The sequence below is a fragment of the Aulostomus chinensis genome, chromosome 4 (genome assembly GCF_037954235.1).
Source record: "Aulostomus chinensis isolate RoL2024-O1b breed Wild chromosome 4, RoL_Achi_v1.0, whole genome shotgun sequence".
Lineage (NCBI taxonomy): Eukaryota > Metazoa > Chordata > Actinopteri > Syngnathiformes > Aulostomidae > Aulostomus > Aulostomus chinensis.
The window spans coordinates 13,401,455-13,424,738 of record NC_141323.1 but is presented as its reverse complement, the minus strand read 5'-3'; the positions used below and the strand labels follow the sequence as shown (position 1 = coordinate 13,424,738).

The 23,284-nt window shown below is 45.0% G+C and overlaps 1 protein-coding gene across 1 annotated transcript in view; it reads right to left on the bottom strand.

The window, feature by feature from the left end:
- Positions 1-23,284, bottom strand: part of LOC147262736 (fatty acyl-CoA reductase 1) — a 47,458-nt gene that overhangs the window by 4,387 nt on the left and 19,787 nt on the right. The window contains exons 3-11 of the mRNA XM_086201895.1: positions 11,890-12,065; positions 7,575-7,754; positions 5,829-6,006; positions 3,930-3,974; positions 3,728-3,846; positions 3,112-3,179; positions 1,166-1,337; positions 880-1,009; positions 124-251 (exon numbers count right to left, since the gene is read on the bottom strand). Coding sequence (XP_086058021.1) covers positions 124-251; positions 880-1,009; positions 1,166-1,337; positions 3,112-3,179; positions 3,728-3,846; positions 3,930-3,974; positions 5,829-6,006; positions 7,575-7,754; positions 11,890-12,065 — 1,196 coding nt within the window. The remainder of the gene's footprint in view (positions 1-123; positions 252-879; positions 1,010-1,165; positions 1,338-3,111; positions 3,180-3,727; positions 3,847-3,929; positions 3,975-5,828; positions 6,007-7,574; positions 7,755-11,889; positions 12,066-23,284) is intronic.

Below are 23,284 nucleotides of genomic sequence, written 5' to 3'. Positions count from 1 at the left end.
GCACCAACTGCTACTGAAGTGATTTCCTGCGACAGCTGGAACGAGCAGGTTGTTCTCAGGGCTTTTAATGTGGTGAACACACGCGGACCACAGTCATCTTGGAACGATGGTGCTGACACTTACTTCCTCAGATGCTGCCGCGCAGCAGGAATGTCGGACATGTCTTCATTCAGGACGTACTTCTTGGTGCCAATGCAGTAATTCTCGATGTATTCTGGCCAGTTCAGCTGGCGAACGTCAAAGTTAAACGTCTGCAAAGACAGAAATTAGGAGGTTGACAAAGCTGCAGCTCTCTAAAATATATACATATATATAAATATATCTGATTAAGTTCCACTATTCCTCACTAGAGGGAGTAATAAGCCTACTAGTACTGTTACAATGCAGGATGGAAGCATCCAGAGCAGCTGCCTTCTCAACATTAGAGAGGAAAGTCTAAAGTACTCAGATTATTAGGATTATTTTTTGGTATAAGAAGAAAAAAATGCATTATTAAAAACTCCTTCACAAGTTATTTATCCAGAAGTTTATATCTGAGGATTGCCGTTTCAGTTATATATCACATGACATGATTGTAGTTTTAAGTTTGGAGTCACGTTTTCTGTTTTCTACACACATGGTTGATTGTCTCCAATCGAAACAAAGCAGAACAAACTGCATCATGATGCCGATCGGTTCAAAGCAAAAATTTCAGCTTCGTCACATTTTCCCACAAGACGACAAGCAAACAACTTCTAAAAAGCTCGTTTACTGAAGGGAGGCTGGATCTGATGTCATGTCTTGTTGTGTGAGGCTTTATTTCCAGTCTGAAGTGGATCAGGAAGTTTTCAGAGGAAGCTTATTGACCTCAGACTGGAAGCCTGTATGGGAATGATGTACCTTCCTGTCCTCCGGGGTCAGCTGCCCCATCAGCATGTTCATATTCTCAGAGTTCCACTCCCAGTCCTGGCTGCTGAAATACTCCAGCAGGCTGATGGCCTTGTGCAGGCGATTAAAGATCCGCATCATCCTAAAGCCAGAGAGAGAGAGAGAGGGAGAGAGAGAGAGAGGGAGAGGGAGAGGGAGAGGGAGAGGGAGAGGGAGAGAGAGAGAGAGGGAGAGAGAGAGAGAGGTCAGGGTGCCAGGGTCTTCAGATTCAGTTCCAACAGACAGCTGGGGTTCTTACTGAGGCTTCTGTCCTGAGAGACGCAGGAAGAGGTCGTAGATGAGGGCGGGGAACTTGTGGCTGACCAGGATCCAGTACTGGTTGATCAGGTAGTTGGAGGTGATGTTGGCGTTGGGCCTGCGGAAGGCCTGCTCCAGAGGGTTCCTCTTGAAGGATGACATGACATGGTGCTCTGCGAGAGGCGAATAACTCATGAGTGACGGAGGTGACGACTGGCAGATTTTTGGTGAATACTGGACGAGCTCTCAAAGCCGGGGCTGATGCAGTGAGAGAGGAGGATTCATGGTTTTTACAGTAAATTCACATCCAACAGCACTTAGCCTAGCAGGATCACGCCACCCAGAGGGCGAGGCCGGCTGCTGTCACCCCAGCAGGATGGTCAGCTCTGGCTCTCGCAGGAATATCAGACACAAAGCAGTCATAGAATCATTTCCCCCCACTGGGCAGCAAAGGCCGGCCGGCCCCTCCTCCCAGAGTCCAAAGATATAGAGAGGAGGCCACGTGACCGCAGACATTACATCACATCGCATACACGGCACGCAAAGTCGGCCTTTGTTTCCATAGCAACAGATCTGTGGTGGCTGCAGGGGGGCAGGATGACCAGATCTGAGGTGACAGCCAGCTGTGGCCTGGGAGGCTGCTGCTCATCAGGAGCTGCCCTCCCACGTTTGGGACGGTTACAACATTCAGACAAATCATTTGGAGGTGGGCCCAGACTACCCATAATTCCTTGCCAACAACAAAGTGCTGGATTCTCCAGCGATACCGGAGAACATCTGATGACATAAGCAGAGGCTGGTTGGGTCTGTGGAGCTGGTGTGGTAGATTAGCTTCATTCCAGCTCTCGCTTGGTGCGGCCAGATTAGAGGGAACGGTTCCTCTTTCGTAACAGTGAATGCAGCGATGAGACCTAATCCCGCTAGCAGCCATCTGCTAGCAATTTCCTCGGTGAAGGGAGCATGTTTGCTCATCTGAGAGTGAAAAGAGGGGCTATCGTAATCCTGCAGGCCGGCCGGACGTCCACTGCCCACCCCTCTGATTACCGCCGCTGGGATGGAAACAACGGGACACGCCAAAATAAGAACCGCACTGACAGACACACACGAAGACGTTCATGGGAACAATCTAGAAATGTCACACACGACCTGTTATTTTATTGCTGTTTTTTTATGGGTTTATGAGTTTGATTGCTGATGTATGTTTGCAATTGGGTGGTTTTTGTACAGTTTTTCCATTTTTGAGTGTTTGTTAACCCATTAATGAAGTCAATCACATCACTGATAGTCCCAAAAAAGCAGAAGCAGGTCGTTATAAAGTAAAATTTGTATTTTCTGCATAAATATGTATGTTAATCTTGTGGCTTTAACAATAAATGTGACCACCAAAAAAATAAATATCATTGAAATCATACAGTTTTCTATTTACAGCACGTGTGTCATCTGTCCTGCCCACTTTGTCAGACGGAGATTTAAGTCATGAAAAAGACAGTTGCAGTTTTGTTTACATTAAAAATAAAAGTAACATATTTGGAGGAGGACGCAAAGATAATAAGTAATAAGTAATAATAAGTAATAAATTTGTGTTGTATTATTTTACGACTTAATGTAGAAACACCAGAGGAGGAAGAGTTTGAGGTATTGCACTTTGTTTTTGTTGTTTTTTTTTCCCCCAAGAACACTAACTGGTAATATTTCTAGGAGCTGCTGTAACACACGCTGTTGCCTTCTTGTTCCAGCAGGTGGCAGACACTCTCCACATCAGTCCCACACACACACACACACACACACACACACACACACAATGTCACAACAACGGAGGATCGATCTATGATGATAAAAGCAGTCTGGGACGTATCAGGGTGCCAGCGCACGTAGAACTATCAGTGGAAGTCTGTTAGCTGGTCCGCCTGCAGCCAGCAGGTTCTATCAGCTGGAGAACCAACGTACCGATCTCCCCCCAGTGGAACGGGTTGATGCCGCCGGTCGTGCAGTTGTAGACCAGAGCTGATTTAGGCCTGTAAGGAAGAGAAGAGGGATGACAATAAAAGAGGCTGTGAATCAACAGTGTCATTTACAGTTCACAAGTCACCTGCATGAATAAAGGTGTTTCACTGATGAGCCTTCATCACTCGGATGTTGAGGCTTCCCAAGAATCCTCCCACAAAGAACTGCTAGCATACTTCAGTCTTTCAGTATCTGAGCTGAAAGTAAGTTCAGGTTGTTCAGTAGTTGGTGGAACATTCCAGAAATTTTTATGTGTTTTATAGACAGTTTCTCTATGAAGAATTATAAAAATAACACTTTTTTTGGGAGAAATTTTAGGAAAATAAAACAGCATTAAATGTGACCTTTGAACCAACTGGAGAATAAATCATCAATAATCTTTAAAAAGACGAGGATCGCAAGTGCAGGGAGTGTAAATGTGTGCACAAGAGGTTCATCTCCACAGCTCATCAACCTACTGACTGCACAGGAAACACAAAAATCAGTGTCTGATGCGTAAAAACATTTCAAACAGGAGTTGTGAAGCATTTCTAAAGCCTTGTTTGCCCAACAAGCTCACCGGTGCACAGCGGTGTACCAGCCGGCGGCCAGGGTGAGGTTGATGACCACGTCTACAGGGATCAGGTCGGCCACCGCGTCGTTGTTGGCTCTCATGGTGCGCAGGATGCCTTTACCAGCCTGACGGATGACATCATTATCTCAGCGAAACCAAACTGGTGCCAGAGAATTTTTAAAGTGTCGCAACCAACACCTCTACTCACAGCTATAAAGACGCCGCTCGGCCCGTTGAAGTTGTCGATCCAACCCTGCGGGAGGGAAATGTGTTAAAGCTCAGGGATGAAGCGGAAGGGTCTCAACATGGAGTCAACAGCATGTATGTGGTGGTCTGACTGCTGAATCACCTGCTCAGGATCATGTTACTTCCTGTGGTGGGAGAGAAGGCGGTGGCGGCGGGGGGGGGGGGGGGGGGGGGGGCCTTGGGGGAATGAAGTCCTACTGATCACGGAATCCAATTAGACTCCATTAATAATGGATGACACCACTGCTTACAGACGGCTGCAGGTTGAAGGCTGCGGCTCGTCCACGGCCAGAGGTGTTTTTAGTCTGGCGCCGGCTTCATGCCAGGATTAAATGAACCCAGATCTTTTAGCACACGAAGGGTTCTGAGTGCTGATTCCACTTGTAAACAAACACCGAGACAAATGCGGTTTCATGCTACATTAAACAAATTTGCCCCCAAACTAACGGCTTCTTTCTCTGCCTTTGATACACCAAGTTTGGTCAGAAAGGCCTGCTGAGGTTTGTCGTAATCCTGCAGACGCGAGTGAAAACACAACACCCTTGTCGAGGAAGGAATAAACAGTCCCCCGTCCCTCTACTGCCTCTAACCGAAGGCTGAACAGATCCGGGATCAGCCATCGGGACACAAACACGAGGCATTTCACATTTCCTGACATCAGATAAACCAGGACTTCCCTGCGTTTCCTTGTTATTGTATTCCAGAATTGTCAGAGTATCTTGGATTATTCAGTGAGGAGGTTCCTCCCCTTCACTCAGCAGAAAGATATAAAAAAGCCTTTAATTTCCAAATATCTCTGATATACAAAAAACAAAACAAAACAAACCTTTCTGACACCAAGTACCAGTGTGCATCCAAAATTAACAAATACTTTTGAAAAAAAAAAAAGGCCTTTTAAGGTCTCACCTTGCACGTTGAAGCTCGGACATCCGAGAGAGGCAGCGATGAGAAATGTTTTTAATGGGGAGAAATCTTAAGAGCTTAAAGTTTATATCTCACCGAAATACAAAAACCTAAACAAAAACCAAGTATACGAATAAGAAAAATCTTAAACCTGCTTAGTCTCTCCATCCAAATATCTAAAAATGACAAACTGAGCCGTTGTGAGGAGCAGGATTTTACTTAATTTTTTTCCCCCATGTCCTCTCCAGACCTCCTGTCTTTCTTAGTCGCTACTTTACGGCTCTTCAGCGTCGCCGACTTGCTTTAATTTGAGAATGCAGCTTCACTTCCACAGTCAAACAGTGCTGATATCCTGTGTTTGAAAGGCGGGTCGACACCTCAACCACACCAGCGCGTCGACAAATATTCCACTTCTGCTGTGGCTTCGTCAGGTTGGGTGAAAGTCGGCCCGCTAGCTTTTTGCATAATCCTGCTGACAGACAGACGGATGCGGCTGACAACATAACCTGCTTGGCGGACGGAATCGTGTTGAAGACGTCTGGATCGCTGCTAAGACTGAAAGCAGCTTAATCATGAAAGCAGTTCACTGTTCAGCTTGTAGCATTAGAGTCCTGCGCCGACCTCTCGGGTGGCCTCAACGTGAACCTCTCGGTCCCCGGCATCACGGGGACCTTCAGTTAGCCCCCCCAGCAGCCGCTTCGAATGCTTCACACAGTTTTTCACACAAATGTTAACTAATTAAACTCTAATCCTGGGCCACTTAAGATAAAAGCCACCGGGGAGCAGCGCTGACCCGCGACGGATTACATGATCAATATCTGACTTCCATTCATGCCGCGGCAGCGCGCCATCAGGACCGAGCCATTCACCGATCATAAAAACTTTCAGTACTGAGAGTCTGCAGGTGGTGGTGACACCGGGATGTGAGACCAGACATAATAGCACACGGGGGACTCACAGGGAACGGCTCCTGCCAGCTGGCTCCCACTATGGATGGTCTGATGATGCCAATGTTGAGCTTATCTTGCTCCTGCTGCACCACATACTCCGCCAGAGCTTTGGTGTAGGTGTAGGTGTTGGGCCGGTCGCCGATAAGCCGCGGCGTGATGTCACGCACGATGCTGTCATCCATCCACCTGAAATTGGGAAAGAAGAAACATTAGAAGAGAAAAGCATGCGTGAAATCCCGCCAAAGCTGCAAGATATGAGGTTTAAAATCATATTGGAAGTTATTTCAGTGCAAAAACGAACAGGTCAGCATGAGGAGTGACATTCAAATCCTGCCCCGGTCCGGGTTTGAACCCACGACCTTGTCATCAGAGACTTTGACCCTGGTTGGCCTTTTAGTGCAGCGAACCAAAATGTCCTCATAGTGCAAGATGTGCTGCAATCTGCTCGGCAATCTGTGATTGGAGGCTCCAGAACTCTCTCTTGATTTGTGGCTGTTTTTTTTTTTTTCTCCCCCTCCCCTCCAAAGCGTTGAGTCCTACGTTGATGGAAATGCCGAAACTGCTCAGACATTCAAAACTGCACCAAATCAAAGGCTCTTAACAGGTTTAGTGGTAACTACGTTTTTACATCACTTCCTCTCTTGTACCGACGGCCGCAGGAGGGAAAACTTGACCCCGCATTCCAAGTTCCCCCTGGTTTACATGCACAGTTGCAATAGTGTTTTTCTGATGGATGCACATCTGTCTCTGGAACAGCAGGTGGCGAGAACCTGCTGGGCGCAATCAGACTGTCTTCTGCTTCACTTTTAGCATCATATACAAAAAACAAGTTAGGAAGCAGAAAGATAGTGGACTTAAATCTAAAGACTCTTAATTCATTTTTGCCACTGGACCAGGCGCTGCGCGACTTCTGGGTTTGATATCACAGTGGAACCTCCAACTGCATCATGGCAAACTTCTTCTATGAGTCAGGTCTTAGTTGCATTAACACAATAAATAGACTCAAGTTCACTGAGGACACTGGATACAATAAATGTCTAAAGTGCGACTGTTGTTGAACAGGACCTGCAACATGGGACTGTTAAGCAGGTCGCTAGAGCTAAAAGCAACGCAAGTGCAGCACAGGTTAGCGAATTGATTCACTGTTTTAGAAAGTAATATTTACATGTGAGGACCATTCTGTATCACGCGTGACTGCCTCACAGTGGAGTCAACCGAGAGGGTTTTTAGGGGGAGAAAAATAAGTTCTTAGCTCTTTTAGTTCCATGCGGTAAATACTGACAAATCATCATTGGAAAATCTGCAAACTGCATCGTCGCTAAGCTGAACCGACAGCTACTTTGGCAATAAATATTCTCACAGCTTAAAAAAAAAAAAAAAGAGAAGATGTAAGAATTCTTCACAAAGTTCTGAACAAAATGATGCTTTTAAGATCTGCTTTTCAGGGCGGCGTGAGGGATGCATGGCAGCAAACAAATGCCACCAGCTGGCATGGAAGGGAGGATGTTGTGGCTATTTTTTAATGAACCTGGCACAGCTGGTGTCTAACAAAACAGGATCTGCAGCTTCATGCGCGTAAAAGATGAGTTTATCTACTCCGACGACAGCTGTGTCCAATTCATGTAAAAAGAAAAAAAAAAGAGGAGGAAAATAAAAAAGGTGCAACTTGGGTTTTCAGACGTGAAAGACAAAACGGCACAAGAATCCCACATTATGAATGGACCCGCATGTCCTCCAACCCCTCATCCACTCACTCAAGAGATTCGATGAGTTTCTTGGGCTCCACGGGTGGAGGATAGATGACCTCATCGATGTGCTTGCGGTTGCAGTTTGCATAGGCGGTGGAGATGTGAATGAAGGCCTCAAGGTGCTGCATCTGCTGGGCCAGGCTGAGGAGCTGCTGCGTGGCCATCACATTCAGCTGCAGGGCGTGCCTGCCGGGGAGAGAAGAGACTCCGTGTCAAGAAGTGTGTGTTTGTGTATGCGGGTGTGGGTGTGTGTGTAGGAGGAAAGGTTTGAGATTAAATGTGTGTGCGTCCGGGGAAGGCTTTGAGGGCGTGCGTGTGATTGCACGAATGTCTCAGAGGATTTGCATGCAAGACCATTTGCCGGCTAGCGAGCGTTTCAGTCAAATGGGAATTTGCAGAACAAGACTGTAAGCAGAGGAGGTACCAGGAGGAGGAGGAGGGGCGAGGACAGCGCTGGAGACAAACAGCTGCTCCTCTGATGTGCTTGCAACACTTTTCAGTGGGTCCCTCCACTCTCCCAGCCTCAATCACTTCCAGAATTTCTTGAGCTGGTCGTGGTCATGCGAGCACACCAGTGACTCAGTAGCAGCTAAAAATTCTCTCCTGAATTCCTTTTTTTTGGACAGGTGATCTGTTTGATGTGCTCACGATTAAGAAAAACTGTTCAGCAGCAGTGAGACAAAAGAGCAATTTACCTGTGACTGGTGTTGATGTTTGTACCAGTCAGAATCAAGAAAAACCCACAAAGAGCAAACAAGCAGCTGATCTCAGACCTGCGATGTGCTGCTACTTTACCCAGAAAACCAACACACTCTTTCCATCACTGGGTGAACCTGCAGCGGATGAGTGTTCCCACTGCAGCAGCAGAGCCTCATCCCAGGGCAACCATAAGGAAATCTAATGGAGAGTTGAACACCACCATGCTGCACTCTCCCTCTCTCTCTCTTGCTCTCTTCCTCCCTCCCTCCCAGAGGTAACAGACTTGGACACTGTGTTGGTGGTGTTGTGGGCCGGCGTGAATCAGACGCGGTCAGGTGGCGGCAGCTTGCTACAGGGAGAGGTGAAGTCGTGACGGTTGCACCGAGGGCGGTTGTGGGGCGACCAGCTCTGCGTGAGGGCGTGTCGTCTTCCCCGCCACCTTTCGGGACCGTATGCAGGTCAGTCGTGAAAGGATGGATGACGGGGACGTGGTGGCATTCCTCCCTGAGCCTGACTCATCCCCCATCTGTTTTTACCATGATGATGTAACAACCTGACCTGAATGCCATGATACCTTCCTCAAAGGATGTTTGGTCAGATGTAGATGTTTAGGAGTAATATTTTCATATTATTATATCAAAGTAGGAACATTTTCTTATATATTGGGCAAAATCGCATGAGTACTATCAGCAAAATGTATGCAACCAATCCAATTACAAATCCTCGTTGTGAAAAACAGCTCAACTTAAAGTCTTATACTTCTTTATTACCGTGGGCCCCAGGGAGACTAGCTCGTTGCTATGGTGACAGCAAATGAAGATCCATATAGTTCACAAATAAACACATAGATGTCAGCGGCATTTCAGAAACAGTTTATCTGAGAAAGGTCAACAGTGGCTATCAAACTACTGGCTCTATTGTGAAGTTTTGGCAATTATTTCCGACAGATATTGCCGCAATAAATCCAGGCCAGACAAGCAACACAAGCAATTACATAATCAGTTTATAGAGGAGCTAATATTTAATCCAAGCCAGGAGTTCTCAGCCTGAAGGTGATACTTGGACGGTTTGTCACAAGAGTCCATATTTCAGTACCAAGTTGATGCTCCAAGGAACACGCCAACTTTTCAGGAGATACGCTTAGTGCCCGTCACTTTTAGCGCCAGAGAAGAGGATAAAAATGTAGGCAAAAACTGTTTGTTGCAGCTAAGCTAGGCGGTTAGCCACGTTTGAGATCTGGATTTCTGTAATGCACACAGGGCAGAGAGCAGGGGATCTATCACTGACTGGCACTACTAGGACAACGAGCAAGGTTCCAGTAAAGTTCCTTTAAGCGCGGCAGTCGTCTGAATAAACCCACCAGGCAACCTGTGTGTGTACAGTTGAAGCTATTTGTTACTAAGTAAATGCTAGAACCCAGCTAATGTCATCTGTTTTGTGAGTCAACTGCTTACAGTGAAAAGGATTAGCCCTGATGCTAATCAACTTCCACCCAGGGTCACATGAGGTGGATCGACCCTACAGCCATTTTCATTTGAAGTTTGATTAAAACCGGCCTGACTGCTTCTTCTCCTATGAGCAATGTCAGGGAATTATCGAAACTACCGAAACATGTTGATGACGATCTGCAGAGGATAAAGACCAGCGGCGTGTCAGTGGAACTCAAACACAGGCGACTGAGGCTAATGATGTGTAGCGGCTGCTACACCCACGGCTCAGAGAGGTGACTGAAATGGGAGGATGAGAGCAAACGCAGGAGGGAGAGCTGGATGAAGAGAGGCGGTGAAAACAGTCACGATCGATAGGGAACCTGTGAGCAGAGCAGTCCGGCAGCTTCAGCCTGACTGAGCCGTCACTCCAAGCTAATGCACCCTTCGGCTCACCACCCCTTTCACAAGGGATTTAACTTCATGAAAACAGACCAAAATTGTTGTTGTTTATCGTGTAAATGACAACTACACCTCTAAACATCAAAATTATAAATCCGAAGATCAGTTTGAGTCAGATTTATTGTGTTAAAATACAGAAGGTGATCATTTAGTTGAGGACTTCATTTCCCTAATAAAGTATTGACGACCCCCCCCATCTGCTTTACAACCGTCTCCACGCTGCCAGGCTCTGAAAAGACTGAATGAGGTTTTTGTGACTGTAAAAAGATAGTTTTAAAAGATGAATATAAAGATAATTGATGTGTGTTTAATGCTGTTAAACCACAGAAATGTGGTCGAGACCTACCCTCGCCTTCCTCCGTGTTGTGAGTGGGAGTGAACCGCTCCTTTGTAAAAGCGGCGCTGGCGACACGACATACAGAAGAGCGTCTCTGCTGGTGTTTGCTTCCATAAATAAAAGTGGCCACCAGCAAGTGTTTAAATCCCCGTTCTGATCACGCTGCGATATTTACACAACCAGATGAAGGTGTAGCAGAACGTGTGGTGCGTGTTTGTAGGTAGTCGGACCCGTCGGCTCAAGCGTGGCATGTAAAGAGATGTCCTCCCTGGCGTCTCTCGTTCAGGCTCCCTCAGTTGTACTGACCTCAGGATTCATTTCGCTGGATCTTATGTAGTCTGCTACCATGAGCTGTACCTGAGGCTGTTTTAACGCAATAGTGCAACAGAGGAAATTAAAACATATGGACGCCAAGGGTCTACTGAGACTCTTAAAAGGGACAGTGTGCAGGACACCTGAGAGAAAAAAGTGAATGAACCCTGTATCTCTAGAGAGCAGGTCCATGGATTTCTTTACTCATTATTGAGTTTACTAATTCAGGACAATGCATATGAATTTAACATACCAGAGTAGCATCACTGTAAATATGCCAGAATAAGCCAATTTTCATCCGTAGTTAAAGGGTAGGGACCGTTAAGCTGCACTGAGGTCGTAGTTTTAGCACAACTAACATCTGTTACTGAACGTGTTCGCGTGACACCTCAATGTGATAGCAGCCGATCAGTGCAGCTGGCCACCATGGGAACCACGTCCCTGTCGACCCTAGAAGGACTCAGAGGATGCAGGTGAAGATCAAAGCAACAAAGGGGGAGCTGGGGAACTACATCAAAGCCTTCGATCTGACCTGAACTCCGTTTGTAAAGCAAGGATTTTAAAAGTAGTTCTGGGGGACGTCTTGCAGACAAACCTGGCAATGCATGGACTTAGTACACATCGGTACCACGATGAATTTTTTTCTGCATTGTTTTTATCAGTTTTTGCAGCAGTGGTCACGCAGACGCAGCTCGGGGGACAAGGGACGCCATACGCTTATTGCTGCTGAAAATGAAGAAGTCAAGTGGATATCTAAAACACATAACTGCAGCACTGAATGTATCCGTGTGCATTTCCCCTTCTTGAACCATTCATTGTTTGAAGGATGGTTTAAACTTCAAGCCCCTGACAGTTTCTCTACATCCTCATTCTCTTGAACAAATGCTTTAACTTCCTCTTTGCTCTGAATCAAACAAGGCAGGCTGCTCAGAGAGCTGCGAATCCTCTGGAGTGACGCCTCACAACAGGCAGTTCCTCACAGAAGGAACATTACACAACAGCTAAATGACTATTTCTAGATGAAGAAGTGGCAGGGAGGGTGTGTGTTGGTATCAAAGTGCAGATGATGCGATATGACCCTCACTTGAGCGGCTCGTCGAAGCGGATGGTGGCGGCGCAGTGGAAGACGATGTTGATGCAGGCGGTGAGCCTCGCTACATCCTCCGGGCAGATGGCCAGGCCCGGCTGCATCAACTCGCTGCTGATGGGGATGATCTTCTCGTGAAAGTCAGGGTTGTCCTCCCTCACACGGTCAAAAAGCTGCAGCACACAAGATAAGACTGCATTAGTCATCATCAGCGGCGTTCAAGAGAAGCAGGAGACGAGTGGAGAGGGCAGCTAAACGCCACTTTTATTCAGATTGCACAAAAGCTGGGGGGCGACTCACTCGGCTGCTACACTGGCTGAAAAGGTGCGAGCGAGCATGTGTTCTAAATTAAAATGATAAGGGATGCAATTTTGTGCACAACCCCCAACGGTGACAAACCATCCATGTGACACGATCAGCTCCATATTTGCTACCGAGAACAGCAAAACACTCGTTTAATGAGTGCATTTACCAGAGAACCGACCAGGAGTCTGCTCCAGTCCATCTGGCTCCATCGTTAAACTCACCATCGTGCTAATATTTGGACTTGAATGCGACTGCAATGCGACTCAGGTGTGGTTGTACATGCAGGGGAAGTGTTGCTACTAGTTGTGTTTGTCAGCGTGAGTCAGACTGAGGTGTGTTTCCTGACAATTGTGCGACTGTGACGCAAGTTTGTGAGTCAGCCTTGAAGAGCCTTGTTGAAGAAACACACGGTATTGTGTATGCAGCTCTATCTCCACATACCAAACATTCATCTCAGGTTATGATCCTAAAACATGTCTTTGATCAGAGGAAGCAGACGGGAAAGGGAAGAGGATCCTTTTACCCCGCTCTGGAAGGTTTTGGCTGAGAACAGTGGCGTTAAAAAAGGGTAACTTATCAGTGACTTGTCCACAAGCATTCACCAAAAAATGTCAATCACATTTTCTTAGCGCCAAAGGTGAAGACTTCAAGTCATGAAACCAACCTTAAATGATAAAAGACACAAAAAGCAGCATATTTTTATATTTCGCAAAGGTGGAATAGTACATGTTTAGCTTTTGAATTCATGAGGGTGAGCAAAAAATAATGATAGTGAATATTTAGTAGATTTATAGTGGGAATGATATAGCTCCATTAAAAAAGGAAGCAGGGGTAAGTAGAGTAGAGTTGTGGCTTTTCTCGGATTCAGCACAAGAGCGATCGCAGTAGAACAGCAGCTACTTCATATAGTAGCGACCAGCTGTTGTTTCTCGGAGGAAATTCATTTTTGCATGCAATTTTAACTGATAATATATTTAAATATAATTTTTACTGGGGTCTCCAAGCCGGGGAGGGGGTGTCTCTGCATCACTGCTCGTAGAACAACAGAGGAATGCCAAGACACATTCGGCCTTCATCACAAAATTGTAGCACCTGTGATATGAATATTGCATTTGACCATATCAACACACACACACACACACACACACACACACTCCAACCGCGCAGGCCTACACACTCATGTGCTCCGTATTTCCACCTGGCGCAGCAGCAGCACACGTAACCCAACACAAAAGGCCAGTTTCTGTGATATTATTCCACCTGCTTACACTGCTGTTTGCTTACTGGGGCTGCAGACGACGTTCCGACATGCAGGGGGATTAAGTGAACTCTTGTCTAGATTTAGCAGCTCATGTCTCACAAACCCTTGCTGCTTGACACCGTGCTGTCCGCTGCTGAGGGCCGCATCAGAGCCCCCGCAGGACTGCATGTCAAGTCCCTGCGTTGTGGCGTGTTGTTCTCTTTGACAGCAGCTTGGAAGCCTTGGAAGATGCCAAGGCAGAGAAGGATGGCGTTTCCATATATATATATATATATATATACACACACACATACACATATACATATATATATACACATATATATACACATATATATATACACACATATATATACACATATATATATATATACACACACATATATATACACACACATATATATATACACACACATATATATACACACACATATATACACACACATATATATACACACACATATATACACATATATATATACACACACATATATACACATATACATATATACACACACATATACACATATACACATACACACATATACATATATACACACACATATACACATATACATACACACATATACATATATACACACACATATACACATATACATACACACATATACATATATATACACACATATATATATACATACACACATATACATATATATACACACATATATATATACATATACATATATACACACACATATATACATATACATATATATACACACACATATATACATATACATATATACACACACATATATATACATATATATACACATATATACACACATATATATACACACACACATATATATACACACACACATATATATACACACATACATATATATACACATATATATATACACACACATACATATACACACACATATATATATACACACACACATACATATACACACACATATATATACACACATACAAATATATACACATATATATATACACACACACATACATATATATACACATATATATACATACATATATATATATATATACACACATATATATATATATATTAAAAAAAGGTGGCATAAGGACATAGAAGGACATGAGAAGTTGGCATAAGGACATAGAAGGACATGAGAAGGTGGCATAAGGACATAGAAGGACATGAGAAGGTGGCATAAGGACATAGAAGGACATGAGAAGGTGGCATAAGGACATAGAAGAGGAAAGGAGGCAGTGGAGGGAAAGGAGGTGAAGGGATTGGGACTAAAGTGCGTGCCTTCTCTGGTAGAAAATTGCCGCTCTCTGCATCTCTGCGTCAGCTGTCCTGGTAAGCTGAGCACTCTTGCTGAAGAGCACAGATGTTGACTTAAACAGCTTCAAACAGCTGTTTATATTCAAGTCCTGTATCCCCATCAATCTGCTGCGCTCTGATGCAATTCCTCTCCTCTCCAAATACACCCATATTAGGGATCCGCCCTCGTGTACGCTTCTGTACATAAGGTTGGAAAGTGGGGCTGGGGGGCAGGTCTTCTTTTTATCTGCATGCTACAAACTGCACTGCTATTATCGTTATTATGCAATGCCAGAATAATAGTGTGTGGCCTCCCGGTGCTCGGGGCCAACAGCTGGCACTGGAAGAGATGGAGTGTGAGCTTTTGCACTGTCTGCCTCGGTTCAACTTTCTCTTGAGGGCCTGTTGCTCGGCAACATAAACAAACCACCCAGATTTTGGCAGCAGCCCATTACCCACAGGAAAAAAAAAAGGGGGGATTTGGGTGAAGTGAGCAGGAAAAGTTTTCCCTGTAAACAAACCCAGTCTTTTTTAAGGCACTGATGCTGCTGTGCCATGTTACATCGCGTTCGGTAAAAGGGTGTATTCCACTGAACTCTGCCGATTAAAGGTTTTTGTTCTTTTGTCAGGACAGAAATCACCAAAAATTCAACCTGAAACACTGACAAGAGGATCTGGTTAGACTGAGGAGTATAAAATGTATGATGTCCTTGTTCAACTTGTACCACTAAAATGAATAAACTTTCACTTGATGTTTTTTTTTTTTTTAAGTTACTTCACAAATGGATAATTGTCTCACAGTACCATTGTTGCTGAAGAATTTGATTTTTGAGCTGAACTTTTCACTTCAGCACCCCCACGGAGTAGAATCCTCCCTTTATGAGATTATCAGATTATTTTAACGGTCGTTTTGGAGGCAATAAAGTTTCAGAAATGATGTCTTTGCAGCCTCGGTGCGATTAAAGGAGCATAAATTGGGCTGTATTTTGCTGCCTGGAGCACCTGTTACCTGCTCTGGGTTTAAACGACCAGGTAACTCAGGGTTCATACTCATTGCTACCATTACTTTTACATGGCTTTTCCAGAATTTTCTCCATTTTTCACGTCCATACATTTTCTCAAATGCCATCACATGAAAAATGAGAAATCCATGTTGACATTTACCATTGTATTCCAACTAAAATCGAGGACCAGCTACAGGAAGATAAACATAGCCGATTCAAATAAATCTATACTTATTTTCTGACTTGATTCTTTTTGCTAAACTTTCTCTCCAGGCATTGAAATAGCTCTTTTTCAAAGCCATGACTTTTCCAGGTTTTTCATGATTGTATGAGCCCTGTTGCAGAATATTAAGGTCAGATTTTGGGCTGTGTTGCCTCTCAACCTTCGTTCTGGTAGGCGAGGCTGCACGTGCAGCTCTGAGCGAGTGGCCTCTTCTTTCATTCCCAGCTGCTCACCTCACTCTTGTCAGTGCTGCTACTGTAGGTCGTGCAAAAGCTGTGCAACACTGTAGTACAGCCCTCATTCACTATTCAAAGCTATCACTACAAGTACACCGGACACATAAAAGTCAAACACTGTCGTGTACGACGCCAGCAGGACTATCTACCAGATAAGCAACAAGGATATTTGTACATTAACTGGAAGCCAATGTTAAATGAAGAAGGACCCAGGGGGCGCATGGAGGTCAGAGGGGTGAACGAGGTGGTAGAAGGCTGCTTCAGAGCTGGCTTTGTTAGGGCAAACAGAGAGAATGACGTGGGATTGTGGTGTTCTTTTGTAAAACGCCTCTTTAGATAAAAAATGGTCTTGTGCCAGCCTTCCACCGCTCGCATTTACCACCGCTCCCCTCTCCCGACCCGCAGGCGTCAATGAGCAAACTGCCTTGTAGACAACGAAGACAATAGTGCAACAGTTTGAGTTTTCTCCGCGCACAACAAGGGGAAAAACAGCACCACAGATTAAGTGTGGAGGGCATCTTGTGGTTAGTCAAATGCATTTAGCGGTCAAGGTTCTATATGAAGCCGTTCCTCAAAATAACTGGCCTTTTCTCAGAAGAGGAGGCTTGTAGCTGTGCTGGTCACCGTTTGTCCTTTCACTACTCTGGACACGTTGGCCATTTTTATTACCCTCAGAGCAATAAATCATCCATCAAGAGCGCTGGAAGCAGCCGCTGTGTGGACTTTCACAGAAACCCAACACTAATGACACTTCCCTTTCAGACCCACAACTCGAGATGCCATTTCACCAGCCTCTCATCTCCCTAACTGCCCTTTAACGTGGCTCCGGTCTTCTCACAGGCCCCTTCAGAATACCTAGCCCCTTTAACAAAATGAGAGAGACGGGATAAGACCTTGAAGCATGTTGCAAGAGGGTCCATGAAAGCAAAAGCGTGTTTTTGCAATTGAACCACCTGAGACGATTAGGGAGCGTTGACTTTACGATAACGTTATCTGGACCAGGAAGGGCTCGTGTGCGGCGGGTCGCAGTTGGGCCGAGCTAATAAAGGTCACGCTCTTCATACTTAGAGGTGAGTTAGAATTCCCTGACGGATTGGTGGTCAAAACTGTTGCTCGGCATTGCCGGTTTGTTTCAACAGTATCCCAGCGTGAAGTGAAAATATTCTGCATCTTTTACAATCTCACAATTTTGGAAATGTTGCAAAGAAGGAACTGCCTTTCCATAAACCGTTTGGAGCCAGGAAACTGAGCTGTGCAACATGTATTTTCATCAGGAGATGGCAGTAGAGGCAACATAACATACGGCTGTAACAGAGCGTAATAGTTCCGTGTTGGCATCTACCAGCGAAAAGTTGTCAATATTTTCAGTCGGCCAAGTTGTAATTGTTCGATCATGCCAGCTGGTATCAGCTACACTGCTGCTCTTCGGAAATGACGTCAAAGCTCGGGAGCACCTGGGGAAACGCCGGCAGTGGGAGGGGATGATCCGGCACAAGAGTTCAGATTTGCAACATCAAAGCTTGTTCCAAAAAGGGGTTTCCACCTCCCATTTTTGTGCATTTACCTTCTTTTTTTTGTTTTTTTAAAATAATTTTTTTAAATCAAAGGCAAAACCACCTTTTTCTAATATCGCATCGACTTTTCTGCGATTCGTGACAATATGCAACAAAGATGAGGTGATGGAAACATAAACACTTTCCCTTTTAAATGAGCTGCACTCTTTCAATTGGAGACGCCCAGGCCATATAATTTACAGAAGCGCGGGTAGGTCTGCCAAAGTGTGTCAGACAGAAGCAATTAATGGCTGCTCTCTCCGCACTGACCTCCATTTCCTGACATGCAATGCCTAAATTGGATGGATGGATGGATGGAACAGGATGTGTGCAGGATTACTGACAAAACAGGCAAAATGTTGAGCTTCGCTAAAGATATTACAAGGACCAGCGTTAGCATGGCGGAAGGTTCTGTTTTCCATCTGCTGAACTGACAAGACCCAACACTGAGGATGAGACAGAAACAGGAAGTCTCATGGGAGGCTGTGAAGAGACACCGTCGTGATTTAACCCCCCCCCCGGGCGCCGAGCATTATGGAGAAAAGTAGTTCATTTCCATTCCTCTTCACCGTGACTTCAATCGATACCCGTCTTTGAGCGCTGCCATGAAAACAAATTCAACAGCAGGAGCTTTATGTCGCGCGTATACCTCTGACGATGTACAAATGTGATGGTTGGCGCCATGTTAAATTGACCCACCCCAATTTTAGTGACAACCAGGCACCTGGACAGAGTCCCCACCAAGTTGAGTGTAATAAAATGACTTTTTTCCCCCATCTATGTTGAACAGATATTCCCTAAAGTTGAGTGGGTTCTTCCTTGGCCCTTGGTTCAACCTTCCAAGTTCCATGGAAACACGCCCAGTAGTTTGTAATCCAGCTGACAGACGGGCAGTCAAAACAAACAAGCCAAGTGATGAAAATGAAGCCAGCACAATTCCCCAGACCTCTCTTGAAGCGGCTGAGTTATTGGTTCACTACTATTCAAAATGTTCAGTCTTGCTTGAAATGATGCCAAGGGAACTTAAGCAGTTGCAGCAGAACTTAAGCAAAACTTAAGTGGAAAATGATGCGTTAAACAAGAACTCGGCTTATAATGTGTATTGAGAGCTCCCTACAGTTATCGTCACACACACCACTCACTTCCAACCCCTAAAATGGGGGACTGATGGTGGATTGTAGGGGACAGCTCATCAAAACTAATGAATACGGAGGTTCTCTCGAGTCCGGCTCTGGGCCATCGTGCACAACTCCCTTGAAGAGATCAATATGTGCCGAGAAATAAGGTTTCCAGTAGAATTTCTGGGCTTGGAGATGAGTATGCTGGTGGCATTCCACCACCAGACAGTGACCTCATGCTGGGGCCAAGAAAATGTTATTTATTCTCTCAGACGGATAAAAACAATAAGAGAGTTTTATGACGAGCACGCAGACTTGCTGTGTCCTCATAAAATACCAGGATGAAGCGCCGAGGAGGAGCCCGTTACATTTTTAATACAGATCCCTTTAACGTAATTAGAAATGTCTTTTTAAATTTATTTTACCTAATTGTGCTTGGCTTGAGGTCACCTTGGTGGAAGCACGCACATTTCAAATGCCATCTGATTCATTACCCAATAATTGAACGTTTAATTCAAACACCATTTATCAACTTCTTCTTGTCTTTTGTCTTAGCGTTTCAAAGTGGGAGCCATCTCATTTTTGTGTATGTCAGCGAATGATCAACAAGGGAAATCTCGATTGTAGTTGGGCATCAAACCAGAGGTGAGACAAAATACTGCAATGACTCTAACGCCCTGCTACACCGTGGAAAAAAGGTTCCATCAGATTGGTTTCAAGGTTTTATGTCAAGATAGAGATGCTGCGGAGTAACAGAAAGAACAAATGCATCTGGAGGCAGCGGCGCGGGAATGTCGGAACATACACAAATTCCATATACTGTGAAATACAGAGTGTCGTGAGAATGTGTTTGGCCAGCGCCTCATATGACACGTATGTAATTTGCACCATGTGAGAACCGTAGTTCTACATCTGGGCTACAACGGACCCTTGGAAGAAAGAGAGCGAGTCTTCACTGCGCATGTTTGCACCGACTTCATGATTCCAGCAGCGACACTGAGCTATTTTATGTCACACACTGGAGTTAATTTGTGGCCTAATTACACGTGAATGGGCTGGTTCCCCCTTGCTTCTCTCTCTGGGGAGGAGTTGCAGGAGAGAACTTCATGTTAACCAACTGCAGATGAACAGAAACAGAAGTCAAGCACTGTGCCAGCTTGGCAGTCCCCCCCCCCCCCCCCCACGAGTTCCTGCTTGAGCAGGACTCAACATAGGAATGCAGCGAGTCACCACACTCTCCTAAATCACCTAAACCATGAATGCACAGCCGGCAGGTCAGGGTAGGATAAGATCTGCTCCATGTGTGCTGACAATAGGCTTTGGCTATTCAGGCGGGTGTTGCACCGGCTCCACAAGTGGAAACACGGGGCGACCTGTTAGGGCCACGGGGAATCAATGATGGTTAAATATTTATACTGCTGGAAAGTTCATCCGGCTCTGGAAGCAGACAAGAGGAAATCAGGACAACAATGCGGTCACGTTGGATCAAAGGGCGAAAAACCGCAGAGCCGAGCTTTGCACCTCAACACACGGCGTATACGTGACGGGCGCCGATGTAATTGTTCATTTATGTGACTCCGAATTGCATCGTTATCAATAATTAAGCGGTAGCAAGACCAAAGCTCTTAGAGACACGCGTCATCATTAACAGCAAGACTGACACTCTGATCAGAAGTGGCTTCTCCACTGAATGATTTATATAAATCAAAACACAGAGCAAGAATGAAAATCTTTACTTTGATTGCGATGTACCGGCAATGAGCATCTATGTAGGTGAGCCATGCAAACATGAAATGATGCAGTTCGGATTTGTTTGTTGTTTTTTTTTCAACCCGGTTATCCAGTTTTAGATCTCACGCTGGGTTTGAGGCCGATTCTCAGGCCGACTCTCAATAAAAGCACAATTAAAACACACTAATCACCCGTCATCTCTCGGTCTTCAAGGCGAGGAGGACCAGAAATAATGACGGGTGTGGTGACAAGAAGTCATTGTCAGGAAATCAAAGTGGAAGACAATGACACCGCACCCATGCTGGTAGTTTGCTGAGGCATGACGGGAAGAGAGGAACTCGCTGAGATCCCAAGCATTTAAAATGTTTAAGATGGCATTTTGTTCAAGTTGTTTTTCACGATTCACTTCCAGCTCTAACAGATTTTTCAAAATCCTCAGCTCATTTTCTTGATTCCGTCTTGCCCGCACACAAAGCTTTTATTTGCTTTAGTCCTGCCAACACTCGTCCACGGGCAGACTTGTTGAACAAGCGCTAGCTCGTGTTTGGTGAGCAAACACTTTGCCAAACTCACCAACTGGTGACGGGCAGCAGAGTAGATATCTGAGGTGAAACAGGTCAGCTTTGTTAGAGACTGTTGTGAAAGGAGACCGCAGAGATCGGAAAGCATTTGGTTTGACAAAGGTCACAGCAGGATTTTAAGGAGCAACATTGGACAGTTTCTCTCTTTCAATTTTGATGGTCTGCTGACTTGAAAATTTTAAAAATGCCTCCTGTGTTATACTCCCTCTACGAAGAGGCGAGTCCTGAAACCCGAAGATAAGTTGACATTGTTGGGTGGAGTGGCTAAGTGAGATTTAGTGACATTCAAGTCATGAAGTGTCGCTTGTTAATAGCATAACGTTAGCTTCATGCGGCTAATAATGTATACTTCAAGAAAAATAAACTTGATCTTCATTTGTGAAGATTATCTTGCACTCTCTTTGGCACGGAGTTTATTTTCTGCGCTGTTCTAAACAGCGATGTAAATTCCCCTTTAGCGACTGGCTGAGGCGACCCCTCATGATGCTAACATCCAGGTTAGCTTACAAAAATAAGTCATCCCTGCGGCACTCTGCGCTGTGGAAGCCTGATCATCTGTCTTACTTGAGCTCGATATAGGTCAATTTGTTTAGAAAATGTGTGATTATAAAGATGCATTTCAGTCTTATGGAAGTAAATAAAACTGACAAAAAAAATCCATCTGTAATTACTGGCGATTAACTGTGTGTGTGTGAGTGTGTGTATTTTGGCATGGCTGCGTCCGGATGATCCTCATGCAGTCAACAACCCAGTACCGTTTTAAAGCCATTTGTATCTCACTGATAGCTCTAAAGCAATGATCAATAGTCCCTCTACAGTAATGGCGTGGCTCAAGCCCCCTGCCTTGCAGGCATAATTCCACAAAAGCCACCGTCCGACCACAGCATTCCACCGCCTCCCACCTCTCCATCCAACATCTGAGCCCATCTTTTCAGTGACGGCCGCAGAGATGCAACATGAGACAGTAAACGGGATCAGAGGTTGGCTGGTGGGAGGAAAAGGCACGCCACGGAGCAAGAGAGAAGCCCTGTGTACCCAGAGGCCTACTTGTATCAAGTGCCTGACATGCCACTCAGTGCCTGGCACCGCAGCCAGGAAACATTTCCACTGAATCAAAGTGGCCTCGGCACAAACAGACACTGCCTGGAAGTCAGTGCTGGAGGGACAATAAGATTCCTATCGGTTCCTGCTCCAGGGGGCAGCTCCCCCTGGATTGCACTTTTTTGAAGGGAAAAAATAAATAACACCATGGGATGGATATTTGGAGGTTACCTAGCAACAGGTGGTAAGAAAGATAACTGGCCTGGTTTGAAGGATGAGAGGCCAGGCTACTCAAGAGACTAAACCACTGTGCTCCTTCATGTATTATCCAGATTCTGAATAGAATAATGCTGGACTGAGGACCAGCACGAATACCAATTGGTACTTGATGCTTGGTCATGGAAATTTAATGACATCACTTCTGCATTCGGCGCTGGCGTGAATGAGCGAGTCTGTACTTGGCGGCACATCAAGGAGAGTCTTGACTGAGTGACAACAATTCAAGGGAAAATTTGAAGATTAGGAATCAAATACAACAAAATGCTACATGGAGTCAGATTCTGTTTTTCTCCTCCGTTATTTGTTTTTTTGGGACAATTAGACGTCTCAATAACTGCTTTGAGATGGATGACCATGAAAACTGTATCTCTCTGCAACCTTCTTCATATTTTACCCCCAAATCTGCTCATCACTTCAGGGGCCAAGACAGAAGCAAACACGGAGCTGAGGCGGATCCTTTGGACTGAACTGGTCCCCCCCCCCCCCATGCATTTGGCTGAGGTCTGAAGTCCCCAAGCGCCAATCAGAGAGCTTTCATGAAGGCATGCCCTCTCTGACTGCCCATGAATATATTTAATAATATTTACTTTATTATAACTTAATAATACAGCTTCATTTGATACAATAACATGAGCTGATGCTCTATAAATGTATTAATCAGTTGACAGAAAAATCCATCTCCGAAAATTTTCTCAACGGGATCATTTGCTGCTTTTATTTGATAATGAATTTTTTTTTTAATTGGCAAAAAAACAAATATAATAAGAGATTCAG